The 25,127-nt window shown below is 37.9% G+C and overlaps 1 protein-coding gene across 3 annotated transcripts in view; it reads right to left on the bottom strand.

Moving 5' to 3' along the window:
* Positions 1 to 2,784: 2,784 nt before the first annotated feature.
* Positions 2,785 to 25,127, bottom strand: part of LOC135746397 (sodium- and chloride-dependent GABA transporter 2-like) — a 39,481-nt gene continuing 17,138 nt past the window's right edge. For 2 of the 3 annotated variants that reach the window (XM_073815725.1, XM_065265064.2), the window contains 8 exons: positions 13,689 to 13,792; positions 13,396 to 13,520; positions 9,399 to 9,511; positions 8,946 to 9,083; positions 5,667 to 5,769; positions 5,405 to 5,505; positions 5,128 to 5,298; positions 2,785 to 5,029 (listed from right to left, as the gene is read on the bottom strand). In XM_073815725.1, coding sequence (XP_073671826.1) covers positions 4,898 to 5,029; positions 5,128 to 5,298; positions 5,405 to 5,505; positions 5,667 to 5,769; positions 8,946 to 9,083; positions 9,399 to 9,511; positions 13,396 to 13,520; positions 13,689 to 13,792 — 987 coding nt within the window. In that variant the 3' untranslated portion in view covers positions 2,785 to 4,897. Of the gene's footprint in view, positions 5,030 to 5,127; positions 5,299 to 5,404; positions 5,506 to 5,666; positions 5,770 to 8,527; positions 8,728 to 8,945; positions 9,084 to 9,398; positions 9,512 to 13,395; positions 13,521 to 13,688; positions 13,793 to 25,127 lie in introns of those variants that run through there. The other variant, XR_012337322.1, reaches the window with a different exon arrangement.

The following is a 25,127-nucleotide window of genomic DNA, read 5'->3' as shown; positions in this document are numbered from 1 at the left end:
GATGGTGGCATTACTTGCTAGACTTAGACTGCTGTAATCTGTTTTCAGAAGCGCAATGTCCGTGCGCACTGTTTTAGTGTTTTCATGGTGGCGTTACTTTCTCGTAAGTGCAATGCACTGTTCAGTGCGCACTAAACAGTGCGCAATGACAGTTTTGTTTGGATAAATGAATGAATTCATAGAAACTGCTTTTGTGTTTTAGTCTCAACTCATCTGAAGATGAATGGGTTCCCAGTGGAAAGAGGCCATGTTCTTCATCTCACACCTCCAGCACCCCCACACCTCACACCTGCAGCCCCCCCTCACCTTCAACCAGCACCACCACTCCTCGCAGAAAAGGAAGAACAGCAAGGGCTTCAACACGAGGAACTACTCAGCCATCTTTCATTGAGGATGATAGATGGCATGATTTGGGAGATGAAGATAAGGAACCTGTTTTGATGAGGTTTTTGCCAAAAAGACCACCAGGACATCAGCTCTTGCTAAACACTGCCTACACACCACTACAGCTATTTCAGCTGTTTTTTACAAGTTCTGTAATGGAGACAATTATAAGAAATACAAATTCTTATGCTACAAAAAGGGCTGAGGGTGGGAAGAAATTCACCTGGGTACCGCTAACTGTGAAGGATTTTCGTACATTGCACTCATAATTTTCATGGGACTGGTGACTGCAAAAACAATTGTTGATTACTGGGCAAGAAAGGACATATACAATTTTCCATTTCCACAAGCTGTTATGTCTAGGTCTAGGTTTTATGCCATTTCATGGAACATTCATTTCTGTGACCTAAAAGGGGATGAAGATAATTACAGAAAAAAGGGAACCCCTGGTTATGACAGACTTTTCAAAATAAATCCCCTCTACACAGAGATCGTTTCTGCATGCATGGCTTACTTCCAAACCCATAGAAAGGTAGCGATTGATTAAAGAATGGTGGCTTTAAAAGCACAAATTGGATTGAAACAGTATATGAAAGACAAACCGACTAAATGGGGTTATAAGTTGTTTGTCCTTGCAGACTCTCTTTCCGGATACACTTGGAACTTCTTTGTTTATGAAGGGAAACGTGTTGTGGACGTGGGTAAAGGCCTTAGTTACGATTCGGTAATGAGACTTTTGGATTTTTCTTTGCTTGGAACCGGATACCATGTCTTCATGGACAATTTTTATACCAGCCCCACCCTCTTTTCAGATTTGCTGGATAATTCAACCCATGCGTGTGGCACCATTCGCCCGAACCAACAGGGCTTTCCAAAGACCAAAATGAATGATCTCAGCAAGAAATCCAAGCGTGGAAGCATTCGTTGGTTGCGAAAAGGGAAAGTGCTCTTTGTAAAATGGATGGACTCTTGAGAGGTAACAGTTTGTTCCACAATACACAAAGCGTATAGTGGTGACACAGTCAGCAGGCGTATCAAGAATGCTGAGGGTGTTTGGAGAAGGGAACAGGTCCCCATTCCTGCATCAGTAAAGGACTATAACAAGCACATGGGCGGTGTTGATCTTTCTGATGCGCTAATTGGATATTACAATGTTTTGGACAAGACCAGAAAATGGTACAAAACATTGTTTATTCATTTCATTGACATTGCTGTGGTAAACAGCTTCATTCTTCACAAGAAACTTGCCGCTTCTCAAAACATAACCCCTCTCACCCAGAAAAAATTCAGAGAACAACTTATGTCTGAAATGGTAAATGTAGCCACAGAGCCATCAGATCCTTCACAGCCTTCAACATCTGCCACTTCGTCAACCACACCGAACCAAGATTTGAAATGCCTGTCGGCATACTTTGAAGATGATGCCACAAGTGCAAGAAGAGTCTGTGCATTGTGCAAACAAAAAGACATAAAAGCAAAGACTCCTGTTTATTGCATGAAGTGCAGTGTGCCACTTTGCATGGTGTCCACTCGCAACTGCTTCACGGAGTGGCACCTTGAGGGACATTCAAATAGCTAATTTGGACTGTTGCCAAATGTTGCACTCTTTTTTTTTTTTTTACAGTATTTGTTTACATTTTATTATAACTTTTTTACATTTTGTGTGAAAAAAGCAATAACATTTGCACTGCTTGTTTTTACTACTTATTTGTTACCTAGTATTCTTACATTATAATATTTTTTGTATATTTAGTAAATTTGCAATTTATTATATAAATAAATGACAAAACATATGATTGGGTCTTTTCTGGTCTGTTACTATGTTTATCATAAAGTAAAAGTATTATTTTGGTGGTGATGTGCCTTTATAATAGCTTGTGTTTGCACTTTTGATAGGTGGGCACCTTGGAGATTTGGATGACAAAATGGGTCCCTTGATGTGCATTAGAATAACTCTTGAATGCAACATGATAGAGTAAAAATTCTTGTTTGCAGTATTTTCTGACACCTTCTAGAATCAAACAGAACTATCTGCAGGTAGCTGGTACACACAGGACCTGAGTTATACACTTTCAAAGACCTAATTTAGAACAAAAAATCAAAAAGCGCCATATGTTTTTTGTATTTACCATGAGATGAACAACACATAATGTCATGTTTATTAGTTTTAGCAGCGTTTTATGAAATTTTGAGGTGTTCCCTGTAAAATGAGACCAAAATAATGCATTTACACCACTGTATGTGGGTATGGGGAGCTTTCAGATTTGGGTATGCCAAATTCAGGCGGAAATTACAAAAAAGGACACCTTGCCTCCTTTGAGATGAAATAGAATATCTCTTGAATAAAATAAGCCAGCAAAAAAATTCTTTTTTTCTTTATTTTCTGACAACCTCAGGAATCAAACAAAACTGTCTGTAGGTTTCGTGACCACACAGGGCCAGAGTTATACACTTTCAAATACAGACTTTAGAAAAAAAAATCGAAAAGCGCCTGTTTTTTTGTGTTTATCAGAGGACTGACAACACATACAACCATGCTTATCACTTTCAGCAGTGTATTATAAAATTGGAGGGGTTTCCTGTAAAATGACATCAAAATTTTACATTTACTCCACTGTATGTGGTTATAATGGGCTTTTGAATTTGGGCATGCAACATTCAGGCGGAAATTCAAAAAATAGCTCAGAGCTTAACAGGATAAGAAAGAAATTAGGGTGTATGACAACAGTAGTCATAACGTTACCATTTCAGAGCCAGACATGCAAATTCTAAGGTGATACTGGTATGTCATATGCATTTCTCAGTATTGCTCATTAATGTATAAATTACAGTCAATAAATTGTTTAATAAATAATTATATTTTAATTGTATGTTTGTGTTTTCAGAAATGCATTTAGAAATCTTGGCTTCTTGAATGGCTGGACTACATCCTATCCACAGCAATGGCATAGAGATTATGGAAGCCATTGTGGTGTTTTTGTTCACACAGTGAGTAAGCAGTGTTGTATCTTCCTTGTTGCATAAATTTAGTCATATTTCGTAAAATGTTTTATAAATAAATAATTTTCTTAAATTCTTATTTAAATAGGTAGTGGAGATGGAATCCAAAAATATTCAAATGAATCATGAAATGCTGCACCCTGAACAACTGGGACATCTTCGGCTTTATCATGCGTCATGCATGGTAAAAATGTACAATCTAATAAATGGGGACACAAGTTCTTTTAAAGTGTGTTTGATGCACAAAGTAACACAACATGATGCACAGATTAAAGGATGTATGAAATAATTGTAAAAACTCTCCGTCCAAGGCTGTTGAAGCAACAAAGAGTGTGGCACAGAACAACTGTATGGCTCAGGAAGCTAGAGTGTGCCTTTGTCAAACATTTCTTTCCAAGTAAGTATAAACTTTTCATTTTTTATATGTTGTGCAATTCTGTTACACTTAGTTTGTTTAATCAATTTGTGTCCTTAGAAAAATGCATCCATATATCCAAACACTCAACTGGTTTCAATGTGACCAATGCCAAAATTGGCTACATGTAGACTGTGCTGGCATTAGCCTAGAAATGGTCACAGATGAAACGCCATTCAGCTGTGTGGCTGTGACACAAATCAAGGAAGTTATGACACCTGAGGTAAACAGACACTTTATACTGTTCAATATATAAGACTATAATTATAAATGCACTTTACATACTATTTAAAAGTGTCTTTTATATTTACAAAAAACCCTCAAGATGGTACACAAGACTTATGGCATTACAGTCAAATACTTGTTTGGAGTAAATCAACCTTTGGGTATTGTTATTTTTTTTCTGAAAAACACAATCCTAAAATGCTTATTCAAGTGTCTTTTTTTTGTCATTTATAGGCTGGAACCTTGTGATACAGAATGGTTTTAATTGACATTCAAAAACAAGGATGTTGTCCCAGCCCCGTGTTGCGTCTGGGGCATAAATAGGTTTTTAATATTGTTGCCAAATAGGCCCACTGCAATTTACTTGTGGAAATTTACAGGACCACTATTTCTGTTTTATTTTTCTACTATGTATATTTATGGATAATTTTTACATACTTATGTTTTTGTTTGTAAATATTACAGTTACAGTATTTTAATTTAATACATCAGAATCTATCTACATGCATACATATAAGATAAATGCACATAAAGAAAACATCAAGCTGTCATTAATGTGTATTTATAAAGTCAAAGGGAAATCTAATAATGTGGTTTTAAATTTAAATGTTAGAAAAAGTAGTACATTTTAAGACATCTTGCCATACCAAAAATGTATGTTATGTAGAATGACCCTTCAATTGTTCTTTTATCAGGGGAAGTTTGCTGTTTATACTGAAGAATGAGCTGAACAGAAAACAGTCATGATAGTGAATTTGTTAAGAAACACTGAACATAAAGGGATCCAACACTTCATCAGATGATAGAAAAAAATGCATACGGCAGATGCAAAATTCACCTCCACTGGAAAAAGTTGGAAAATGTATTTTTATTTCAAAGTGTATTGACATGTTCTTCTGTGAATAAATCTTCAGGATCTGCAGTGCACCTAATTTTCTGCATTTCAGCTTGTTGCTTACAGGTGAGTGGGAGGTTCTTGTCAGGACTACACAGATAATTCCAATGCTAAGATACACAGACACAAGAAAACAAACTTTAAGTTGTAGTGAAGCCTGGAACGTTTTTGATAATTTACTTGGTAGTTTACTTTGTATTAGCATCACCTGTTTCAGGCTTCCTTTTCCAGCAAACAGTTGACCCAGTGCCCATACAGGAATTAGCAGAATGGATGACAGGGCCAGTAACCAGCCAAGTGCATGTGTCCAGTCCGGGTACACGTACCATCGGTTATATGTCAGAGGCTGGAACTGCACCAGAGAACAGACAAGAGACACCTGAGGTGGTACAAATTAATATGAGAAACTGAGAATTACAAATGTGAGGCTTTTATACAAATATAAACCATATGTAAACAAGTAAATGAAATGCAGTTGCACATGCCAAGGATACAAGAGGAGTCAGATATTTCCAGCACAGCATGAAAATGTAGTTGGGTCGTGTCTTTGTCATGTCTTCAATGATATCAAACATTTTCTCAGCACCTGAGATATGTAGGGAAGAATTGAGCATCACTGTCATCAGATACTGTCCTGGATTCATTGAAAGTGTAATCAAATTATTATATAATAAGCAATATACTGTAATGGCAGCAGTTACAGGAAGTCAGACAGGTTTGGGATGACATGTATGAGTAACTACTCACCGAATATCCAACCCATGACTGCAGACTTAAATACAGACAGGAAAAGAACACAGGCTCCATTGCAGGCATAGTAGTCAAACAACTGGAATACATACATCCCCCCCTGCAGATCACAATACAACAATAAATATAAAGAGTATAATAGTATACCACTATCCTCAACCTGATATTGCCAAATGAGAAAGGTCCTCAAGACAAAATATTGTGACTCAAGGACAACATTTTTGTAAATAAAATCTAAACTCACCATAACCGAACCCTAAAATCAGAGGAAAATGAATTGTGACCGGTCACGGAAACCAGTGACACAAGTCGGCAGCACAACTTGTTAGATAATGAGAAAGAGAATTTTTTTTTAATTTGTGATTTTCGTATTATTGCAGAATATGTTAGTTGAGATCACGAAGAAGCCTCTCCATGTTGAGATGGCAGTTTTTGTATATTTAAAAGCTTACATTTTGCGGTTGAAAACGGCTTGTTTTTCTGGAGATTCGTCATTATTTACATACTGGATAAGCGGGTGTTTTTGGCCCCGCCCCCAAAGGGAACAGCGTGGTCACAAAAAATGAATATAATGTCATTAATAACTTAACCTTATGTCGTTCTGAATTTGGAAGACCTCTATTCATCTTCGGAACACAGTTTAAGATGTATTAACGTTAGATTTAGTCCGAGAGCTTTCTGTCTCTCCATTGTAAATCTATGTACGGTGTCCATGTCCAGAAATGTCATAAAAACCTCATCAAAGTAGTCCATGTGACATCAGTGGGTCAGTGTAGTGACGTGGCTGACCTGTTCCTCAGACATGTTTGCTAAGTTTTTTTTTTCAAACTTACAGCTCGAGTCTCCCCAGACTGTAAACGAAGCCTGGGCGCACAAAACAAAAGAGAGAAAAAAAGAAGCTGGGGCGGAACAGATAACAGTCAGTCAGCCATGTCGTATGTCAGCCGTGTCACTGACTTGCTTAACTTTATGCGGCGCTGCAGTCGGATGACGTCAAAGTACAGCGAGAGCTCTTCAAGAAATCTAACAGAGTAGTTTAATTTCGACTCGCTCTCGCGGTACTTTGACGTCATCTCTCTGTCAGTTCTTGCAGCGCAGCATGAAGATCGTTAAATTCGTTATATAATTGGCTATATGTTTTGTCTATCAATATTTTTCATGAAGTCATTGGCTGATGGAGGAATGAGCAAGCGACGTCACATTTTGTTATCCGGACTTCTGTCACAAAATACTACAAATGATGCTAGAACATCTGTATCTCAAAACGACTTTACAGGGGGTATGGCTTAGCTAAATGAGCCCTATTGTCTCTCCAGGCAGGGAAAAGTGTTAACTCTTCTTTCTCAATTTTCTCGGCATTCTCTTTCTCGAATGTGTAATATTCAAGTGGCCACAACTTCTCCAAATCTTATCAGATTTCCATGTGTTACACATTGTTGGAAAGCTTAGAAACTGCACTTTCAGAATCTGTGAACAACTCAAAAGCCCCAGATCCGACTTGTGTCCCTACTTTCCGTGACTGGTCACATATCAGGGTATAAAATTATATTTTGGGGTATAATTTTGCTATGAAAACATGAACAGGGATAACATTTTCAATTTAATTCGCCAGGATTAGTTGTATTTTATTACACATTACACTATTCAGGCATTTAGGGCAAATAACGTACCCATTTATTTATTATATGATATAAAACACGGCATACAAAACACTCACAACTTTTTTGAAATTAAATTTAAAAGTGATGACAATCCGCTGTAAATATTAGATCCAGTGTAGACTGATTCAAAAACTGCCGCCAGAAGCAGCAATGATCCGTCATCTATGATTGTGAAAAGGCATTGGCTCTCGTGTGTCTCGTGACCGATTGCATCATTACGTCAGCTAAGAATGTGTGAAACCATATGTGTTTTATATGGTTGAGAAGTGGTTGGGTTTAGGGTAAGAGTAAGGATGGGGTTTGATGCTCCAAAATATCTTTAAAACCTTAAAAGTTTATGAACCATTTCTACATTTACAAATTCCTAAAATTAAATGTGTCTAATCTGATGTATAAGGCAAAAACCTTAAAACGTAACAACAGGTTGTATAAGCTACTGCCACTAGAGGACACTTTACGTTGTAATAAGGTGCTTGCACAAACAACCTATGAGGTCGTTATTTTTTGGAGTACAGTCTCCCCAAAGCGATGCTGCAGACTTTTTACATGATGTTGTCCTGAGTCTGATATGATGCACCGCAGAAAATAAACTCATGTAACTCAAACTCGTGACAATGATGATCCACGATAAAGACAACGGACCTCTGAAGTATAAAGTAGCACAACCTCTGTCCCCACCAGAATAGACAATCTTTGTGCCATTCACCATGATTAGTCAACTTTATAAACTGAAAGCTCAGGTTCAGGTAAATGTGTAATTGTCCATCTCACAGTAAAATGAAAGTGTATTAAACTGCAAATACCTTTAAAATAATAATTAAACTAAATAAAAACACACAGAAAGGTGTAGAACAGTTTGTCCGTTTAGGGCTACTGTAGAAACATGACTGTGACTTGCATGCAAGGGGACCCGTGGTGTATGTAGAAACAATGGCTCATTCTAAGGTACGAAAACAATACAGATCATTATGTAAGGTCTTTACACACCATTGATAATATAGTTATGTAGATTGCATTTCTGTTGAGATCCTTGTAAAAATTACACAATTAACCCTTAACTGCATCTTTTGTTCACTAACTGAAGTGAGGAAGCGCTTGTGTCACACACCTTAAGTGCAGGTTTGTTTGATTTATAATATTAGTAAGTTTTCCCTAAACTGTCAACACAACTCACTGACAGTAATTTCTGCTGCTTACTTTCCCCCAGGGACAGCAAGAATAACACAATGGGATGATAGCAACCCAGTCTAACGGCAGGGTAGCAGCCACATGTACAACCGTTGCAGAGGCATTGTTATAGTATTTCTGTAATCATCGCATATCCACGTTCATAGGAGCATCTTGGAATCCCCCAGAAGGAGAAGGTTGAGTGGGCTGCCCTTTTTGGCATGTCGTGTCTGCAATTTGGATATGGGTGACAAAAATAACGATGGATTGATGGACTATGACAATGTAAAAAGCTTGTTATTCAGTCATTTTTGGTGCTTTAATCGGAAATTGTATTCTTAAAAGTTAAGTCATTCCAAAATTATGCTTTGCTTTTTATAACGTTTTATTTCATAGTTATAACACATGCTTATTGCATTATTTCTTTTAGTCACAAACATATTCTGACCTCTGTAACCATGATGAGTTGGCCCAAGAAGCATATGAGACAGAAGATGAGGAGAAAAAATTCTCTGCATCCAGTTTTGCGCAGCATCTTAGGGAACAGGTCCATCATTGACGTCATGACAACCTCCATTCCTACAAACTTTTAGGGTTCAGCGTTACACAATGGTATTAAAACTCTTTATTATACACTAATATACATTCATGTTTATAATGTTGTATTGAGTTAATTTATGCAAACTGCTCACAGATATTTAAAATGAAAGACAATAAAATAAGCATTCACACACATGTAGCATAGATATTTGGTTTACAGTAATCCGGTTTATGTGTCACATGTAAAATAAAGTATTAAAAAACAAAAAATCATGAGTTAGTTTTATATTTAACATAAGCACATTTGACAAATGCAATAATCTCAAGCTTGGGCAAATTTGTGTTGTGTGTTTAAGGTTACCTGTGTATCTAGACCAAGTAATATAATCATGATAAAGAAACATACAGCCCACAACTGGGGAAGAGGCATCATAGCAACTGCCTGTGGGTAAGCTATAAACGCTAGACCTGGACCTGAATAAAAAAGAAAAAAATAATAATTATGCTTTCTTTAATTGTACCTTTCCTTTAGTGTGTAATGTAGCTGTTTCTTCATATACAAATCACACAGTCCACATTAAATCAGGTTACTGTCTACCACATAAATTGGATTGTGGACTACAACAGATGTAGACCTTTTAGTAGTCCTGAATTACTTATTTGACCTAGCTAAGTAGCTATGGTATACATTTACATAATGCTTTGCTCCGCCCTCCGAGATAACATGTTGCACTTGGCCCAGAATCAAACTGAATCAGCCAAGGTACAGTAGGTGAGAATCTAACAGTATCCAACTGGCCCAAGTGTGTTTGCTGTTTTTTTTTAGATGTGAGCTCAAAATAACATGCAAATGTTTTTGCTAGTTTCAGCCAGATGCAGTTTTCACTTTCACGTCCTGCGCCACATTATTTAAAGACAAAATGCACCCATTTGTGGGCATATGGGCGTGCTTTTGGAAAACGCGGTGTGATCAGGCGCATTGTTGATGCATTTTTATTTTGAGGCGCAATATAAAAAAAAAACTTATTTAAAGAGCACACACAAACGTTTTTAAATATGAAAAATTAAAGCTGACATAACACACATCGTTTTTGTTTCAAAGTTTTTTTATTGATATGTGTATTATAAATCACATGCAGCAATCCCTCAACCCTCACCATCAAGCAACCAGCGCAGCGTTCATACTGTCCATTAATTCAGAAAGAAAAACTGAGCAAACATATACATCAAGAAACAGCATCCAACTATAAAAGAATATACATGCACTTACACTTGGAAGAAAAAATAAATAATAATAATAATAAAATAATAATTATAGAAAAAAAGGGGAAGAAAAAATCAATAATAGGGCATTATTCAAACAGACTTGTTAACATAGTCAATAAAAGGGTGCCACAACTTGACAAATTGTTTTTCCGACCCTCTTAATGAATACCAATTTTTTTCCAGGGAGAGACAAGACATCATATCCCTAATCCATTGGGTATGTGTGGGTGGGAGAGGATCTTTCCACTTCAATAGTATCGCTCTACGTGCTAACAAAGAAGAAAAAGCAAGGACTTTGCACATGGATGCTGACAGCCATGACTCCTCTGGTGCTACTCCAAATAATGCCTCCAGAGGTTCTGGCTCAACACTATGTTCAAGAACCTCTGAAAAGGGACGAAATATTGATCGCCAGAAACACTCTAAATTGGGACATGACCAGAACATGCGAAGTAATGATCCCTCATCACATTTACATCTATTGCATACAGGGCTTAAACCAGGAAACATTTTAGCTAGTTTAACTTTGGATAAGTAAATGGCGAGCACACATTGATGATGAGTGGACCTGTTTGAGAATACAGTTCCATATGTCTTCAGAAAGCGGTCTATCAAGGTCTTCCTACCAAGCTCTCTTAATGATATTTAATGAGGAAGAAGACATCTGGTCATTAAATTATAAATAATGGAAATTAAGCCCTTGGCTAATATGTTACATGAGAGAAATTTATCCAAAGGATTTTCAGAAGTCTAATTCAAATGACTTAACATAATGCCTTATTTGCAAGACTCTAAAGAAATCTGACTTAGTAAGACCAAAACGTAATGTAAATTATCAATAAATAAATCCTTAAAACATTTTATCCCATTGTCAGACCAATTCTTGAATGATCCATCTTGCATTGAAGGTGGAAAAATGTGATTACGGGCAATGGAGCTAAGAAGGGAAGGATCCCAAAAACCAAATGATTTCCTGAATTGTGTCCAGATCCTCAACGAGTGTTTTACCACTGGGCAATCAACTGGAGAATACGAGATGGATTGTAATTTAGTTGCAAGGGAAATTTGCTTGTGAGCATTTATTTCCATGTCCACCCAGGATGGTCTATTGGGTAATAGGTGATAATGCCACCAATACAGTATGTTTCGTATGTTAGCTGCCCAGTAGTAAAACTTAAAGATGCGGTCGGCAACTTTTTTGATCATATTTTTTGATCATATTCACTGAAACCAACACTATGCTCTGATAGAACAACATAAATTATACTGTTTAAGACAAAACCCCGCGCTTCTAGCTCCACCTAAAGCCTGTTATTTGTTTTGCAAAAATCCACCGCTCCCAGTTCACTTGGTCCAATCAGCGCAGGCCAGTTCATTTGGTCCAATCAGCGCAGGGCTGTGTAAAATCTGCCTGTCAATCACAGTACCTGCACGCGCCACAGATCCCCCCTCCCCCTCGTTACAATATCATGTGCATCCGCCTGAAGTTCACGGGTGTTTTGGTTTGAACGCAGCGTGATGGCGGAGAGATCATTCACTAACAAACTTTCGATTCCTCGGTTTACAACTAGAGCTAGGAAGACAACAAATCAAAAGAAGGAAACAAAGATAGAAAGCGACCGTACTCATGCACATGGTTGCCATATGCAATGTGTTTTTAAAGTTCATATGCGCTTACAGAAACGCGTTATAAACCGAAGCTAGACGTTCATGCGATGGGCATCTGAAAAAAAGTGTCATCTGGAAACAGCTTTTTATAAAACTTATCACTGCAGATGTTTATCTGAGATGTTCTGAATTTAGTTTATGTACATGATCGTTTATCTGAATGTAGTGTTATCAGTGATATTTACCCATCAGTTATGTATGTAAGGGTATTTCTGTGGACAATTTATGCTAACAGCTGTTTATAACTCTTTTACAGGTCTGCATCCCACTCATCAAAAAGTATTCACACTTTTTGGACATAAAGTTAAATGGTAACATGAGCCACATGTTTACAGATCTGTTGTGTATCAGTTTTTAGTTTATACAAGTTAAGTTTTTGAATAGGGTTTGTTTCCAAATAAACTTAAAATGTCCTACTGACTGTCATTTCTATTTTGATTATATTGTTAACTTCTTAATAAACCACAAACAAACATGTATACATTTCATTTGTTCTCACATTCTTGACTGTAGTTCCCTCTCACATTCCTGCCTAAAGGCTCATTATGCAGCTCATTATGCCAGTCTTTTGTTGCTCAGCTGTCAATCAATGCTTCTCGCATTCTCTAAACAAAAACTGTCTTACAATTTCGAAATCAAACTATTGTTTCATGTGAATGAGTAAGCATTATGATTCTCACATCATTTTAAAGAAAATGCTCTAGACTACTAGATTCTGTTTAGAAAAGTCTTGTTAAAACATGTTTAGTATGGGTTTTGTGGACTTATATCAGTGACTTAAAAATGTTGCTTTTTTAAAAACCACACATAAACATTATTCTCTCAAAAAAAAAAACATGTACATAATTGTAGCTCATATAATTTTGTAGCCCAGTTTGTGCTGAACGGAGTCTTATGAGACACTTGCCATTAATATGTTTAAAGCAACTGAAAAAAGACCAAATGTAAAAGCATGTCAGAACCTCTGCCAGTGTCCCAAAATGGTCGGCCCCCAGAGGGTTAATTTCCAGATTACTGAAGGTCTACTGAATCACTGAATATTACTGAATATGTAATACCATATCCATTGTATGCTATTATGCTACTAAAATTTCATCTTCATGTTTGGTGACATTTTAAAGGTCGCTGTGCGATTGATAAAATGGTCTAATTTCTAAGAGAAACCTCTATGACATTTTATTAACAAATATTTAAGTAGTTCTTATCAGTTCTTATTCTGTGAAAAAGCATAAATACTCAAAATATCCAGGCGTAAAGGATTATGGGTATTCCTTACTACATGCACTGATAATTTTAGGTCCAGTATACCTAAATTTTTTTTGTTCGGGGCCAATTACCAAGCTCAGAGCCCTCTCCCCGGAGAGCACGCCAAATACGTTTACCTATCCAACTTGTAAGTGTGAACTTGTGAAATGATGCAGTACCTGATTCTGCCACCTTATCAATGGGTACGCTTTGCTGATGGGCCATGAAGCCCAGGACTGAGAACACAGCAAAACCTGCCACAAAACTGGTGAGACTGTTCAGTAGACAAAGCCAAAAACTGTCCCTAAGAAGAGAAAACAATAAATTATACAATCATACACAAACTGATTTATTGTCAGACATAATACATGTATTTCAAGAAAATCTCAGTTTTATAGGACATTTACAGACATTTTTATTTTATTCACTTATCATTTTTTGATTTCATAAACTGTACTTTATCAATACTAACCTGTAGCAGTTATTGTTGTATTTATTGTAACTGCCTAATACAGTGAGAGTACCAAGAGACAAACTGTAGGAGAAAAAGATCTGAGCTCCAGCCTCCATCCAAACCTACATACACACACACACAGCATATTTTAATACCTTAATATTAGTGTGATTGGTAAATCTTAAATCTTAATGCTTGTGTAGTGTTAATTTGGTCACCTATTTTTAATTTAGTCTTAGTCTTCTGCATATCTTTTTTTGTTAGTCAAGTTTTAGTCGACTAAAATTCTCATCATTTTAGTCTAGTTTTAGTCAAAAGTCAACTCAAGGTATCTTAGTCAAGTTTTTGTCGACTAAAAGTCCCGTCATTTTAGTCTAGTTTTAGTCAACTAAACGTCTTGTCATTTTAGTCTAATTTTAGTCAAAAGAAGACTTAATATATCTTAGTCAAGTTTTAGTGAAAACATTTGTTTCTTTTTTTAAATAAATTATTTCTGAGATTATTTCTGATAACCATTTCAGTCAAATAGTGTTACACACATCTCAAATATTGGTTAAATATCATAATCACCTGACAAAATACACTTTTTGAATGATTTTTGTTGAATGCAACTTTGTTAATGGCGGTGACGTATCTCTATCGCGTGTAAATTGCGTCACCATTCATTCAGTGATGGGCGATAGGAAAGCACCCAGACAGCGATCAGTTACTAATAATAAGCTTTTGTCCTCACAATATACTGTACATTCAGAATACTTGAATAATATAAGGTACATCAACAATGTTGGTAAATAGCGAATGTGGATCAGAAAGACAAGCCGTCTTACTGAAGACAACAGGTGCACGAGAATACGACACAAAAACATCTACACAATGCTGCATAACACTAAACTTTTTAGCTGTTTGTGATCATAATGTGTGTGGGCTCATTTTACACATGAGACTCTTACTGACCTGACCGCGTATGCCTTTTCCATAGTAGAATCGCTGCGTGTGCAATTGTTGAAAAACCATATGAAGATTATTTGATACAAAATCCGATGGAAACAACAGAGAAATATCAATATTTCTCATATGTAATACGTTTGTGGACAGATCAAATTCGGGCAACTGTGATAGACCATGTTCTTGTTCATGGAATGACGATGAGGGAAGCAGGACAAAGAGTACAACCCAATTTGTCTAGATTCTCTGTGGCCACCATAATCAGGACATTCAGAGAAGAGAACAGGTAAATGTATTGTTTTTCTATTTTGCAACTGAAAGTTTACTGTATACGTTTGATAAGGTACATCAATTTGTCAATAGAAAGGGGAGTAGGGAAAAAGAGAAAAAGATTTATAATACATTTTACATGTGAATCTGATGTCCATTACTATTGTTCCTTTATGTATACATTTATAATAGCATTTTCCCTTTTGTAGAATTGCAAGACTACCAAATGAGGGTGGAAGGACTCCTTTGTTCTCACAACAGCAAGAGGCTCTCATTGTTGATATGGTGCGTCAAAACAATGTCATCAGACTGCGTGAAATACAGCAAAGAGTTGTAGAAGACAATTAAAACTTTGAAGGTATCAACAGTGTCAGCCTTTCTACCATCTCCCGTGTCCTCTATCGCATGAGGGTAAAAATGAAGCAAGTGTACAGAGTACCCTTTGAGCGCAATTCAGAAAGGGTCAAAGATCTCTGATATCAGTACGTGCAAGTAAGTGTACACTTTCAGCACTGATGTTTACAGTACAAGTTTGTAGCCTACAGTTATTGTCCTACACTGTTACTGTAACTGCACTTTGTTGTAGTGTATGTAAATCAGGAGTGCATGTACATACACTTTTGCAGAAGTATGTCTTTCTGTAACATTTACAAAACTTTTTATTTATCTCTTTTATATATAGAGGGTGTTTGAAATGGATTCCATGGAAAGGCCCCATGAATATAATTTTGTAGATGAAGCAGGGTTCAATCTGGCGAAGAGAAGAAGGAGAGGCTGGAACGTAATTGGCCAACGTGCCATTGTGGAAGTCCCTGGCCAGCGTGGTGGCAATGTCACCCTATGTGCAGCCATAAGCAATGGGGGGGTTCTCCACCATCATGCAACCCTGGGGCCATATAACACTGATCATCTTCTTACATTTCTGGCTGGTCTTCGGGATGTTTTGTTTGAACGTGAGCAGCAGGATCATCAGCAGGCAGTGAATCCTGTCTATGTCGTGGTTTGGGACAATGTCAGCTTTCACCGTAGTGTCCGAATACGTGAGTGGTTCAACATCAACCAACGATTCGTGAATGTTTGCCTTCCACCATACAGCCCTTTCCTTAACCCAATAGAAAGGTTTTTCTCTGCGTGGCGATGGAAGGTCTATGACCGTAACCCATATACAAGGGTAAGTCTTTTACAGGCAATGGAATTTACCTGTGATGACATAGGTGTGGAGTGTTGTCAAGGCTGAATCCGGCACACAAGAGGGTTCTTCCCCTGTTGCCTAGGAAGGGACAACATTGCATGTGATGTGGACAAAGTCCTCTGGCCGGACCCAGCATGAAGTCGAGATGCTGAGGCAGAATGAATCTGTAAATGTATTTGATTTTGCAATTGCACAATATTTTGTGTAATATGCTTTTTCATTTAGAGTTGTCTTTATTTTTATGCTGAAAATACCTCAATTCAATACTCACAGTACTTACAGTATGCAATATATTTGCTATACTCAGTTGTGAATTATTTACTTTATTTATGCCAAAATTATTTTCTATATGCAATAAACATTTTTCTCTGTAACTACATGCCCTGGTCGCTGTGTTCTCAATTTTTTAATCTAGTGTTTAATGAATGCTGATGAGTGTTTATATTTTGAAAGCATTGTTTGATTTTGAGCGCAGATCAAATGGTTTTGAGGCAAGTGTTTGATTTTGCCAGATGAGTCAGGGGTTTTGTGAATGTAGTTTAAAGACTGGGTTTTGTGTTTAAAGTTTTGAGACTATGGGTGAAGGTTTCAAGAAATGTGTTTTAGCAATTGTGAAATACTGTAAATATTATGAATTTATATTAATGATAAACCTTTGCACTGCTGCTCTAGAATATGCCCTTATATTTGGAAGTAATACAGTATTATCTAGTATCATATAATAAGATCTCATGTACAGTCATGGACAAATATATTGGCACCCTGATTCTGGGCCTTTTATTTGTGTGTTCAATTTTGACTCTTAGTGTTTCCAACTTGGTAATTGTTTGCTAATTAAGCTAAGCTGTGCTGACTTGAGTGAACAATATTGAATGCCATATGACCAGATGGTGTAAGCACTAAGAAATGTAGGAAGTTGTGTGTAGAGTTTTGAAGTAACAGTTCACCAAATCTGACTCATGTAAAGCAAGGGAAGAGTGTTGATAGTTCAGCAAAAAGGGTGGGCTTTTTGAAAAATGGCTTATGTTTTGACATTTTAGTTCAAAAGCCTGGTTATAGTGTTTTAGCAATCGAGAAAACTGTAATAAAACTATGTTGTTGCAACGTTTTTGATGTCTACGTGTTTGTTGAACCACACAAGGCCTAAAGCCCTATGAAATACCATAGGAAATCTTATAAGTTCCTTAAAGTGTTTCTGAAGTGAATGGTTAATGATTGATGATTATTTTCAAAAATAAGCAAGTAAGTTTCAATATTATTAAAGTCAGTATATTAGAGGTGACAGTAACACCAATACATTTACTACATCTAGCCAATACATTCTACCGGGAGAGACATAAAGTTTATTGCAGACATGTTTTACCATGGTTTTTTTATGTATACATAAGAAGCAGAACATTTGGTCATCTCAAACAAGAGGATTAAGGAATATGTAATCTAAATAATTTCTAAGCATGCCACGCCTTCACTTTCTTCAGGGTACAGTAGGACCTAATTTGATTACTGAAATTGATGATAGGCAGTGGGATATATTAACATTATCACAGCCATATAACCTTTACATGGTTCTTTCAAATAAGTTAGCATAATGTATAGAGTTCACACCATACACGCACTACAGCGTGTTCTTCAGTTGAGGGTCAGAGAAAGACAAAGACAGGACAATGAAGTAGATTGGTGGCATTAAATGCCTTTACCAGAAAGCATCAAAACCCCTTGGATATCCTTGATGACATGACTATAATTGGGAGGTACTGTCCAAGAGGTCAAATAGCCCAACTGCTGAATAGCATTGGACCTCAGTTGTTGCGTGCCACCAGAGGAATTTTGCCTGGTCCCCTGAAGTCCATCTCTTTGCAGCCTTGAGATTTTATGCAACAGGCAGTTTTCTACAGATACTTGGTGAAGGGCTTGGACTAAGTAAAGCATCAGTGTCAGGAGCAGTTCAAGCAGTCACCAATGCATTACTTCCACTTGCTGTGGATCATATTACACTTCCAGCATCAAGATAGGATATCACAGAAATACACCAGTATTTTAAAATGCATCATCACATCCCACAGGTCATTGGAGTGATTGATGGTACCCTCCTTACACCATCTGTGGATGGCCATGTATACTGTTTATATGTATGTCGCAAAGGTTATGCAGCTGTCAACTGCCAGGTGATCTGAGATCACACAGGTTTGATCACAGACATTGTGGCAAGGTGGCCCGGAAGCACACACACGACTCCTTCATATTCACTAATTCATCTGTGGGTCAAGAGGCACAAAACTCACAGGGACAGTGGAGGCTGCTTAGGGATAATGGTTACACACTGAGACGTTGGCCGTTTCTCAATGTCAAGGATACTTCCTTGGCAGGACTAGTCCTTACAAGTCACTTCCTTTAGAGGCTAGGCGAGGCTCCTCTAAAGCATTCGAAGAACACGTTAAATGGAACAGGCTAGCAAGTGCACATCATTGCGTCAATGAAAGGTGTGCTTTCGGTGCTGCACGCATAGGATTGTGGGTGATTTCAGCACCTGAAGAGCGCGAAGGATACACATATGCATCCTTTCCTGTACATGGGATATTTCTCGAACGTAGGACTCAGTCCTTGGCTGAAATTTCGAAGATCCTCGACATTGAAACAGTCCTTCAACGGACGTCGATGACGTAGCATCCTCAAAATTCTGGCTTCCTTCGAGGATCCTTCCTTGACATTGAGAAACGCCTCATATCTATTCAACCCTGTGGCTAATCCTATGAATAACAGGGACACAGATTTCAACGAAGCACACTGTATTGCATGTAGTATTGTGGAACGCACAATAGGGAGGGGGAAGCTACGTTTTCGGGCTATTCACCAGCGGTGGTCTTTAATTTGCTCCACAAAAGTGCTATGAAGTAATAATAGTAACAGCTATGCTGCACAACATTGCGGTGTGGATGAGAGTGCCCTTACACAACAGGAAGGAAGATGAAGAAGTGCCAGAGGAAGAGTATGAAGATGGCATGGAACTACATGATGGCCAACCAAGAAATGTCCAATACATGGCTGGTTTTGGTGCATGTCAACAAGTCATTGACAGATTTTTTGAGCTCTATATTTTATTCATTTTATGTTCAGTCATTGAGTTTTTTTCTTCTTTCCTTTATTTTTCTTTTATCATTGATTTAAGGATTTATAAATGCATGTAAATAAAAGAAAAGTAATAAAGGCAAGTACAATCCTGTATTATAATTTCATTGCACTTGAAAAAATTTCAGTTGCTATTTAAAAGTTGTCCTGCAGGCGACCTCGTAGCTCATCATATTACGATGCACCATAAAAATCACGGTTTAATGCTAAAACACTTCACAACCCTACTGCGGAGCAGTCACTTTCTGCAACCAGTTTGGCTCCGCCCACAAAAAACGTCATCTCTGTTTGCAAACACGAAATTGGTCTATACACAAGTTAATCTACACACAGTGGAAGACAATTTTGCATATCTAATTCAGCCAACCTGACATGTCTTGGACTTTGCGGGGAAACCGGAGTAGCCGAAGTAAACTCACGCAGACACGGGGAACAGGCAAACTCAACACAAAAAGGCTACCCGAAATTAGTGTCTAGAATCTTTTTCACATAACTTAAAGCAACACTATGTAGTTTTTTTACCTTTAAATAATGTCTCTAAAATTATTTCAGTGATAGAACAATTTTTAACTGGACAAATTGTACTGTTGCTGCAACCTGAGCAGCCTCCTAGCTGCTACAAGCACACTCTGAAAGTGGCGGTGGAGGGTAGGAAACACAGCCCCGCCCCTCCCCCTGCCTGCAGAAGAGTGTCTGATACCAAGCACTGTTGCTCTTTTCAACCACATGGGGGAGCTGTAAGTCATTTTTACATGGAAACTACATAGTGTTGCTTTAATATGAGTAATGTTTCATATTCATGCTTTATGTAATAAAAAAAAATTCTAGCCACATGTCATGTTCAGCCTTTTGGGTCATTTAATTGGGTTATTTTCTCAGTCTTTGGTAGTTTTTTGGGTAGTTTTGTGTATTTAATTTGTGTTAATAATTCGCAATAATCAGCTTTTTTCCCGGGCTGATGGCGTCACGGAGTTGGCACACTGCATGCTATGGATAACCAGTCCACTACAGCGATTGTGAACAGACTGGGCAAACCGGAATGTGAATAGACAGATGACCGGAGACCACCGGGAAACGACAACAGAGGGGTGTGTAGTGTATTGCTTTTGGCGAAAAAGTCCAGGGCCACTTTTTGGCTGTATCCCACTAACATTATATGCAGTGGTTAAATTGGCTTTTGTAGGGAGGGGGAGCCCTTATTTACGGTAAATGGTCATCATTCAAAATTACTTAATGTGTTTTACACCAAAGGGGCTCCTTTTTCGGTATTAATGTGTAAAGTAAGGTTGAGTAGTTATTCAAACAAAGATAAATACTTTAGAATTCACTTACAAGGTTCAGTTTTAAAGCTGTGCCAGAGGTTGACCCAAACTTTAAAACCTAAACTTTAAATTATGCTAATCTATGAGTCTGACACCATATATGCATTTGTTGCACATGTCATTATGCACAATTGATCAAACTTTGAAGGAAGTTATAAGACTCAACCTCCTTGACTAATTCTAAGCATAAGATATCTCAAAAGATTCAATTAAGAAAACCAACATACTGAATCAGCATCAATATGTCTTATGAATTAGCCATAGAGATTCCTAAGCTGGTCAGCAGTTAGTAAAACAATCACTATAGATAGGTTGTAATTGATTTGTATAATCAAAATACATAATTGTATTAAAGGAGACATATAATGCTAAATCCACTTTCTTGGCTCTTAAATGCATTTTGTTGTATATTTGTAGTGTTTAGAAGTACATAAAAGTTGAAATGAGTCTCTTCAGGTGCTTTGTTGATATCTTTATATTCTGTTTTGGTCATATTTTCCAACCGGTTCTGATTTTTCTATTATCTATTACGTTTTTTGAACAATTACGTCACAGTATTTGCAGCGGAACTGCTAAATAAGGACATCGACTTCCAGCCCAACACTACGAGCAATCCGCCATTTTATTTTCTCGCTGCGATATTGTAGTCCAAGCTCAAGGATGCAGAAGTTACGAGAGCGTAAGAAATGTACTCACATCTGTGGGTAAAGTCATTTTTGTGTGCCCGAGGCACTTTAAGGATAACTACTTCACCAATCTCCGCCAGTATAAAGAAGGAATTGCCGATAGACTTCGTCTGGTTGAGGGGTCAATTACTTCTTTCTTTGGAGACGATGAGCAGAGCACTTCGGTAAGCAGTTTATAACTTAAAGTAAAAAAGTAAAGTACACGGTGGTCATGGTTTAGCAGTGCTGTTTCTCACTCCGAAGGCTGCAGCCTGCAGAGATCGCTTTTGGGCATCAAGCCTGGTTTAAGTTAACTGAGCATTACATTTGCAAGTCATGAGCATATTACAACAACTTACGATTAACTAAGAATAATAGTAAACTTTATAATTGTTAATATTCTGAAATAAGACCGTCTTGATGACGTATGCAGCCTAGATATGCGACCTCCGGAGGCTGCAGCCTCACACCATTGCGATACCTCCATATGAAGACGTTGTTCTGCAGGTTCGTCGTCTTCATTTTCCTCTCAGTCCGTTTCCGACTCTGGCGCGAACATATAAGGCTGGATGGACAAGTCTTCCGTTGTTGACATTTTGTGAATAACGAGTAAATAAAAAGTTTCTGTGCAGCTAGATAATCGTATCTCTGCTATAAAACTACAAAAATGGCTGAACGGGGTGGAGTTTACCCGAGTGTCACCTCTGCAACCTGGAGAGGGGGCAGGGTATGACGTGCATTTAAAAAGACAGTACCAAAACGAGTTGCTCTCAGATGCACATCAGAAAAGGGGTAGAAAGGGGGCCTGTGGGGCTATAATAATGAGGAATTCAGACCCAAGCATTGCAGTTTCGCTTTACATAGACCACAAATAGATGATTTATATATAAAAAGGACAGATTTAAAAGCATGATATGTCTGCTTTAAACTATAGACCCCTTCACGGTTCACGTCACAGGCGGTTCCCACTGCGCATGTCGGGGTCAGAAAAGTAATTACAGCAGATTGAGTTGCGTGTTATTCGGTATCATAAAAATACCTACTTACGTCGTGGGCTCTGAAAATCGCGCCAGGTCTTCCGTTAAGTTTTCGCGATTCATGCAGAATCTCAAAAACAAAAAAATACAACATCTGCGGCTGCAAGCTATTAACGTGCAGACTGGAACAATACAAATATCAAAGAGGCTTGTGATTGTAGTGCTCACTTCATTTGAGGTAAGTCATCATTTTTCAGCCCTGTTAGATTAAATTTTAAAGCCTCGATTGTATGAACAGTTTGACCCCATGCTGCGCGCGCACCCGATAGTCATTCAATGTTTACAAACCTTGAAGGGGTCTATAAGTTTAGTGTTATCTATTTAACATATTGCAATGAGATGAATGACATAGCTATACATACTTTAATCATTTGTTTCTAGACTTCTATTAAGTTTTCTCGAGGTGTGCACCATTCTTACCTCTTTGTCTCTCATCTCTACAATGTCTAATGTTATGATCCTGTGCGAATGCGCATTCTTGAGGATCTGAGTGAGACGCAGGGCTGCGTACCATTGATGCGCGGGTCAATGTATAAACAACCGGCACCCGACCGACGTTTTCAACTAACCTGCCCGCAACTTGGACCGCAAAAAAAGACGTCTGTGATTGTGGCCAATTCGGACGGGATTAAAATTGTTTTGGCGTTGCAGAAAATCACGTGCTCAGGATATGCGTGTTTGTAGCCTAATGTTTGATATTTTGCTTATAATGTAAAATTATTACAGAACATGTAATTTATTAATTTAATTTTAACAAATCAAAATAACTTACACAAATCATATAAAATAGCCTACGTGTTTTATATACCTGGCTGCTTATAATAACCCAAAGAAATTAAGAAATAATGATTAATAACAATTTATTATCTTTATTAAAGGTAGGGTAACACATTTTGAAAAATGCTAACGGTAGCCGCCTAGCAATGAAATCCCGATCCCACCCTCAAGTCAAATCGCCATCCAAAGTCACGCCTCTTACAAAACACATGAACACGCACAGATCAGACGTTCACATCTCATGTCTCATTCAGCAGTAAGAAAACTTTGCAGTACAAAGTCGATTAACAATTCCAAACTAATCAAACAACTGGTTTACATCAGAATTAGTTTAAGCACACGTTCGGTTGTGTAGACGTAGTAACTAACGTTATATCGTTACGCTAATCTGTAAACAAACACAAATTTCATAAGCAACACAATGTTTCATCAAAGTACAATATCTGAATCCATCTCAGTACAAACATATCGCGTACCTACCTTACCAAAATAAACAGTGCAACGACCCTTTCAGACCCTTTGCCTCCTGTAGCTGTTTGCATCTCGTGGTAAAGCAGTAAAGTTACCGATGTTAATTTGCGTTTTTGCTCTGGCTGATCCAGGCGGTTTTTGCTGTTGTTGTTATAAAAGATGTCTTTCATTGTGTGCCTCCTGTGGAAGGTTTTCAATTCAGCAGAAAAGTTTGCTGTTCTCAATGTTTACAGACAGGAGGTGAGCGCACGTGAACGCGCCGATGACGTATGGTGTCTGCGTGGACTTGCTGCGCGGTGGGCATTCAAATTACGCTTACGTATGAGGGACAAAAATGGAAACGTCCGTTCGGACCGAAATCTATGATTTGTTGAACATTTTTTGGTCCTACGCCTTTCACAGATGACATAAATTTCTACAAATACATTTAAACAACTGAACACAGTGATTGCTATCAGGATGTGAGGAGACTTTTAACCAGCATAACAAAAAATGTTTCAGGATCAAATCTGTTACCCTACCTTTAATTAACATTACCATTCCAGAGTGAAACAAAATAAGGTTGAGTTTCTTATCTTATAACGTTACTGATATTACAGTGTTTAGTCTTAACAGATATTCAGCTCGTCTTGATTTAATTATTTTATCCCGCCGAATGGAAAAAAACATCCATATCTGAAAGAATGGGACTCAAGACCTTACGGCAGATCATGTGGGCCATAACACGAAAAGAACCGCGTTTTCAAAAGATATTGCGAGCAAACACAGACATTTGCATCCGGATGGGATTACATTTATCAGAAGACCTTTGGCGAAAAACCTTAGGTAATTGCTATGGAATTTTTTCAGAGGTTGCAGAGGAAAAACACAGACATGGAAGATTCGGACGGGATTAAAAACACAGTGAACCTCTGAGAAGCATGATTTCCTCAGAGGTCCCCCAGTAAAACTAATCCCGTCCAAAATAACAAACATTTAAATGGCATCTTTATTTCAAACGAACCAACCAACCGCGACACGAATGTCACGAATGTCAAAATAAATTTTATCAAAAATATTTGGCCCCTGCTCAATTTAAACCCTGTTGCTGAAGGAGACAGAGCTGAGCTCCTGCAGGGTGTGTTGTGGACCCGAGGAGGCGGAGCTACGCCCCGGTGAGCTCCGGCCCAATTTTACCAGTGCTTATATGACTACAGGTGACGGTGGCATCTTTGAAATTTGTAATAAACATTGCTTCTGCTTTGATGTAGGACGACATAGTAGTGGTGTCCCATTTTTGGGGGGGGGCATTTTTGCCTTTATTTGACAGTAACTATTTAAGGAGATGACAGGAAGGTTGGGTGGAAAGAGGGGTATGGGATCAGCAAAGGGCCTCGAGCCGGCATTCAAACTCGGGCTGCCGGAAGTGTTTCTGCACCATACAGTATGTCAGAGCACTGCCCACTGCCCGTGATCCTTGGAGAGTCTTTGTCCATTCAAATTATTCTCCTTGCTGAGTATTAAGACGATATAGACACACATCCTCTTTCAGACAGATTTGCAACATATCCAGTCAATTAAAACATATTATTTCCATGATTGTGGAAATAGATGTTTTTATGGTTTAAATATTTCCTTAAAGCCACGTTCTATTTTGTGTGCATGACAATCTT

The sequence above is a fragment of the Paramisgurnus dabryanus genome, chromosome 9, assembly GCF_030506205.2.
Source record: "Paramisgurnus dabryanus chromosome 9, PD_genome_1.1, whole genome shotgun sequence".
Taxonomy (NCBI): domain Eukaryota; kingdom Metazoa; phylum Chordata; class Actinopteri; order Cypriniformes; family Cobitidae; genus Paramisgurnus; species Paramisgurnus dabryanus.
This window is presented reverse-complemented; position numbering and strand designations above follow the sequence as displayed.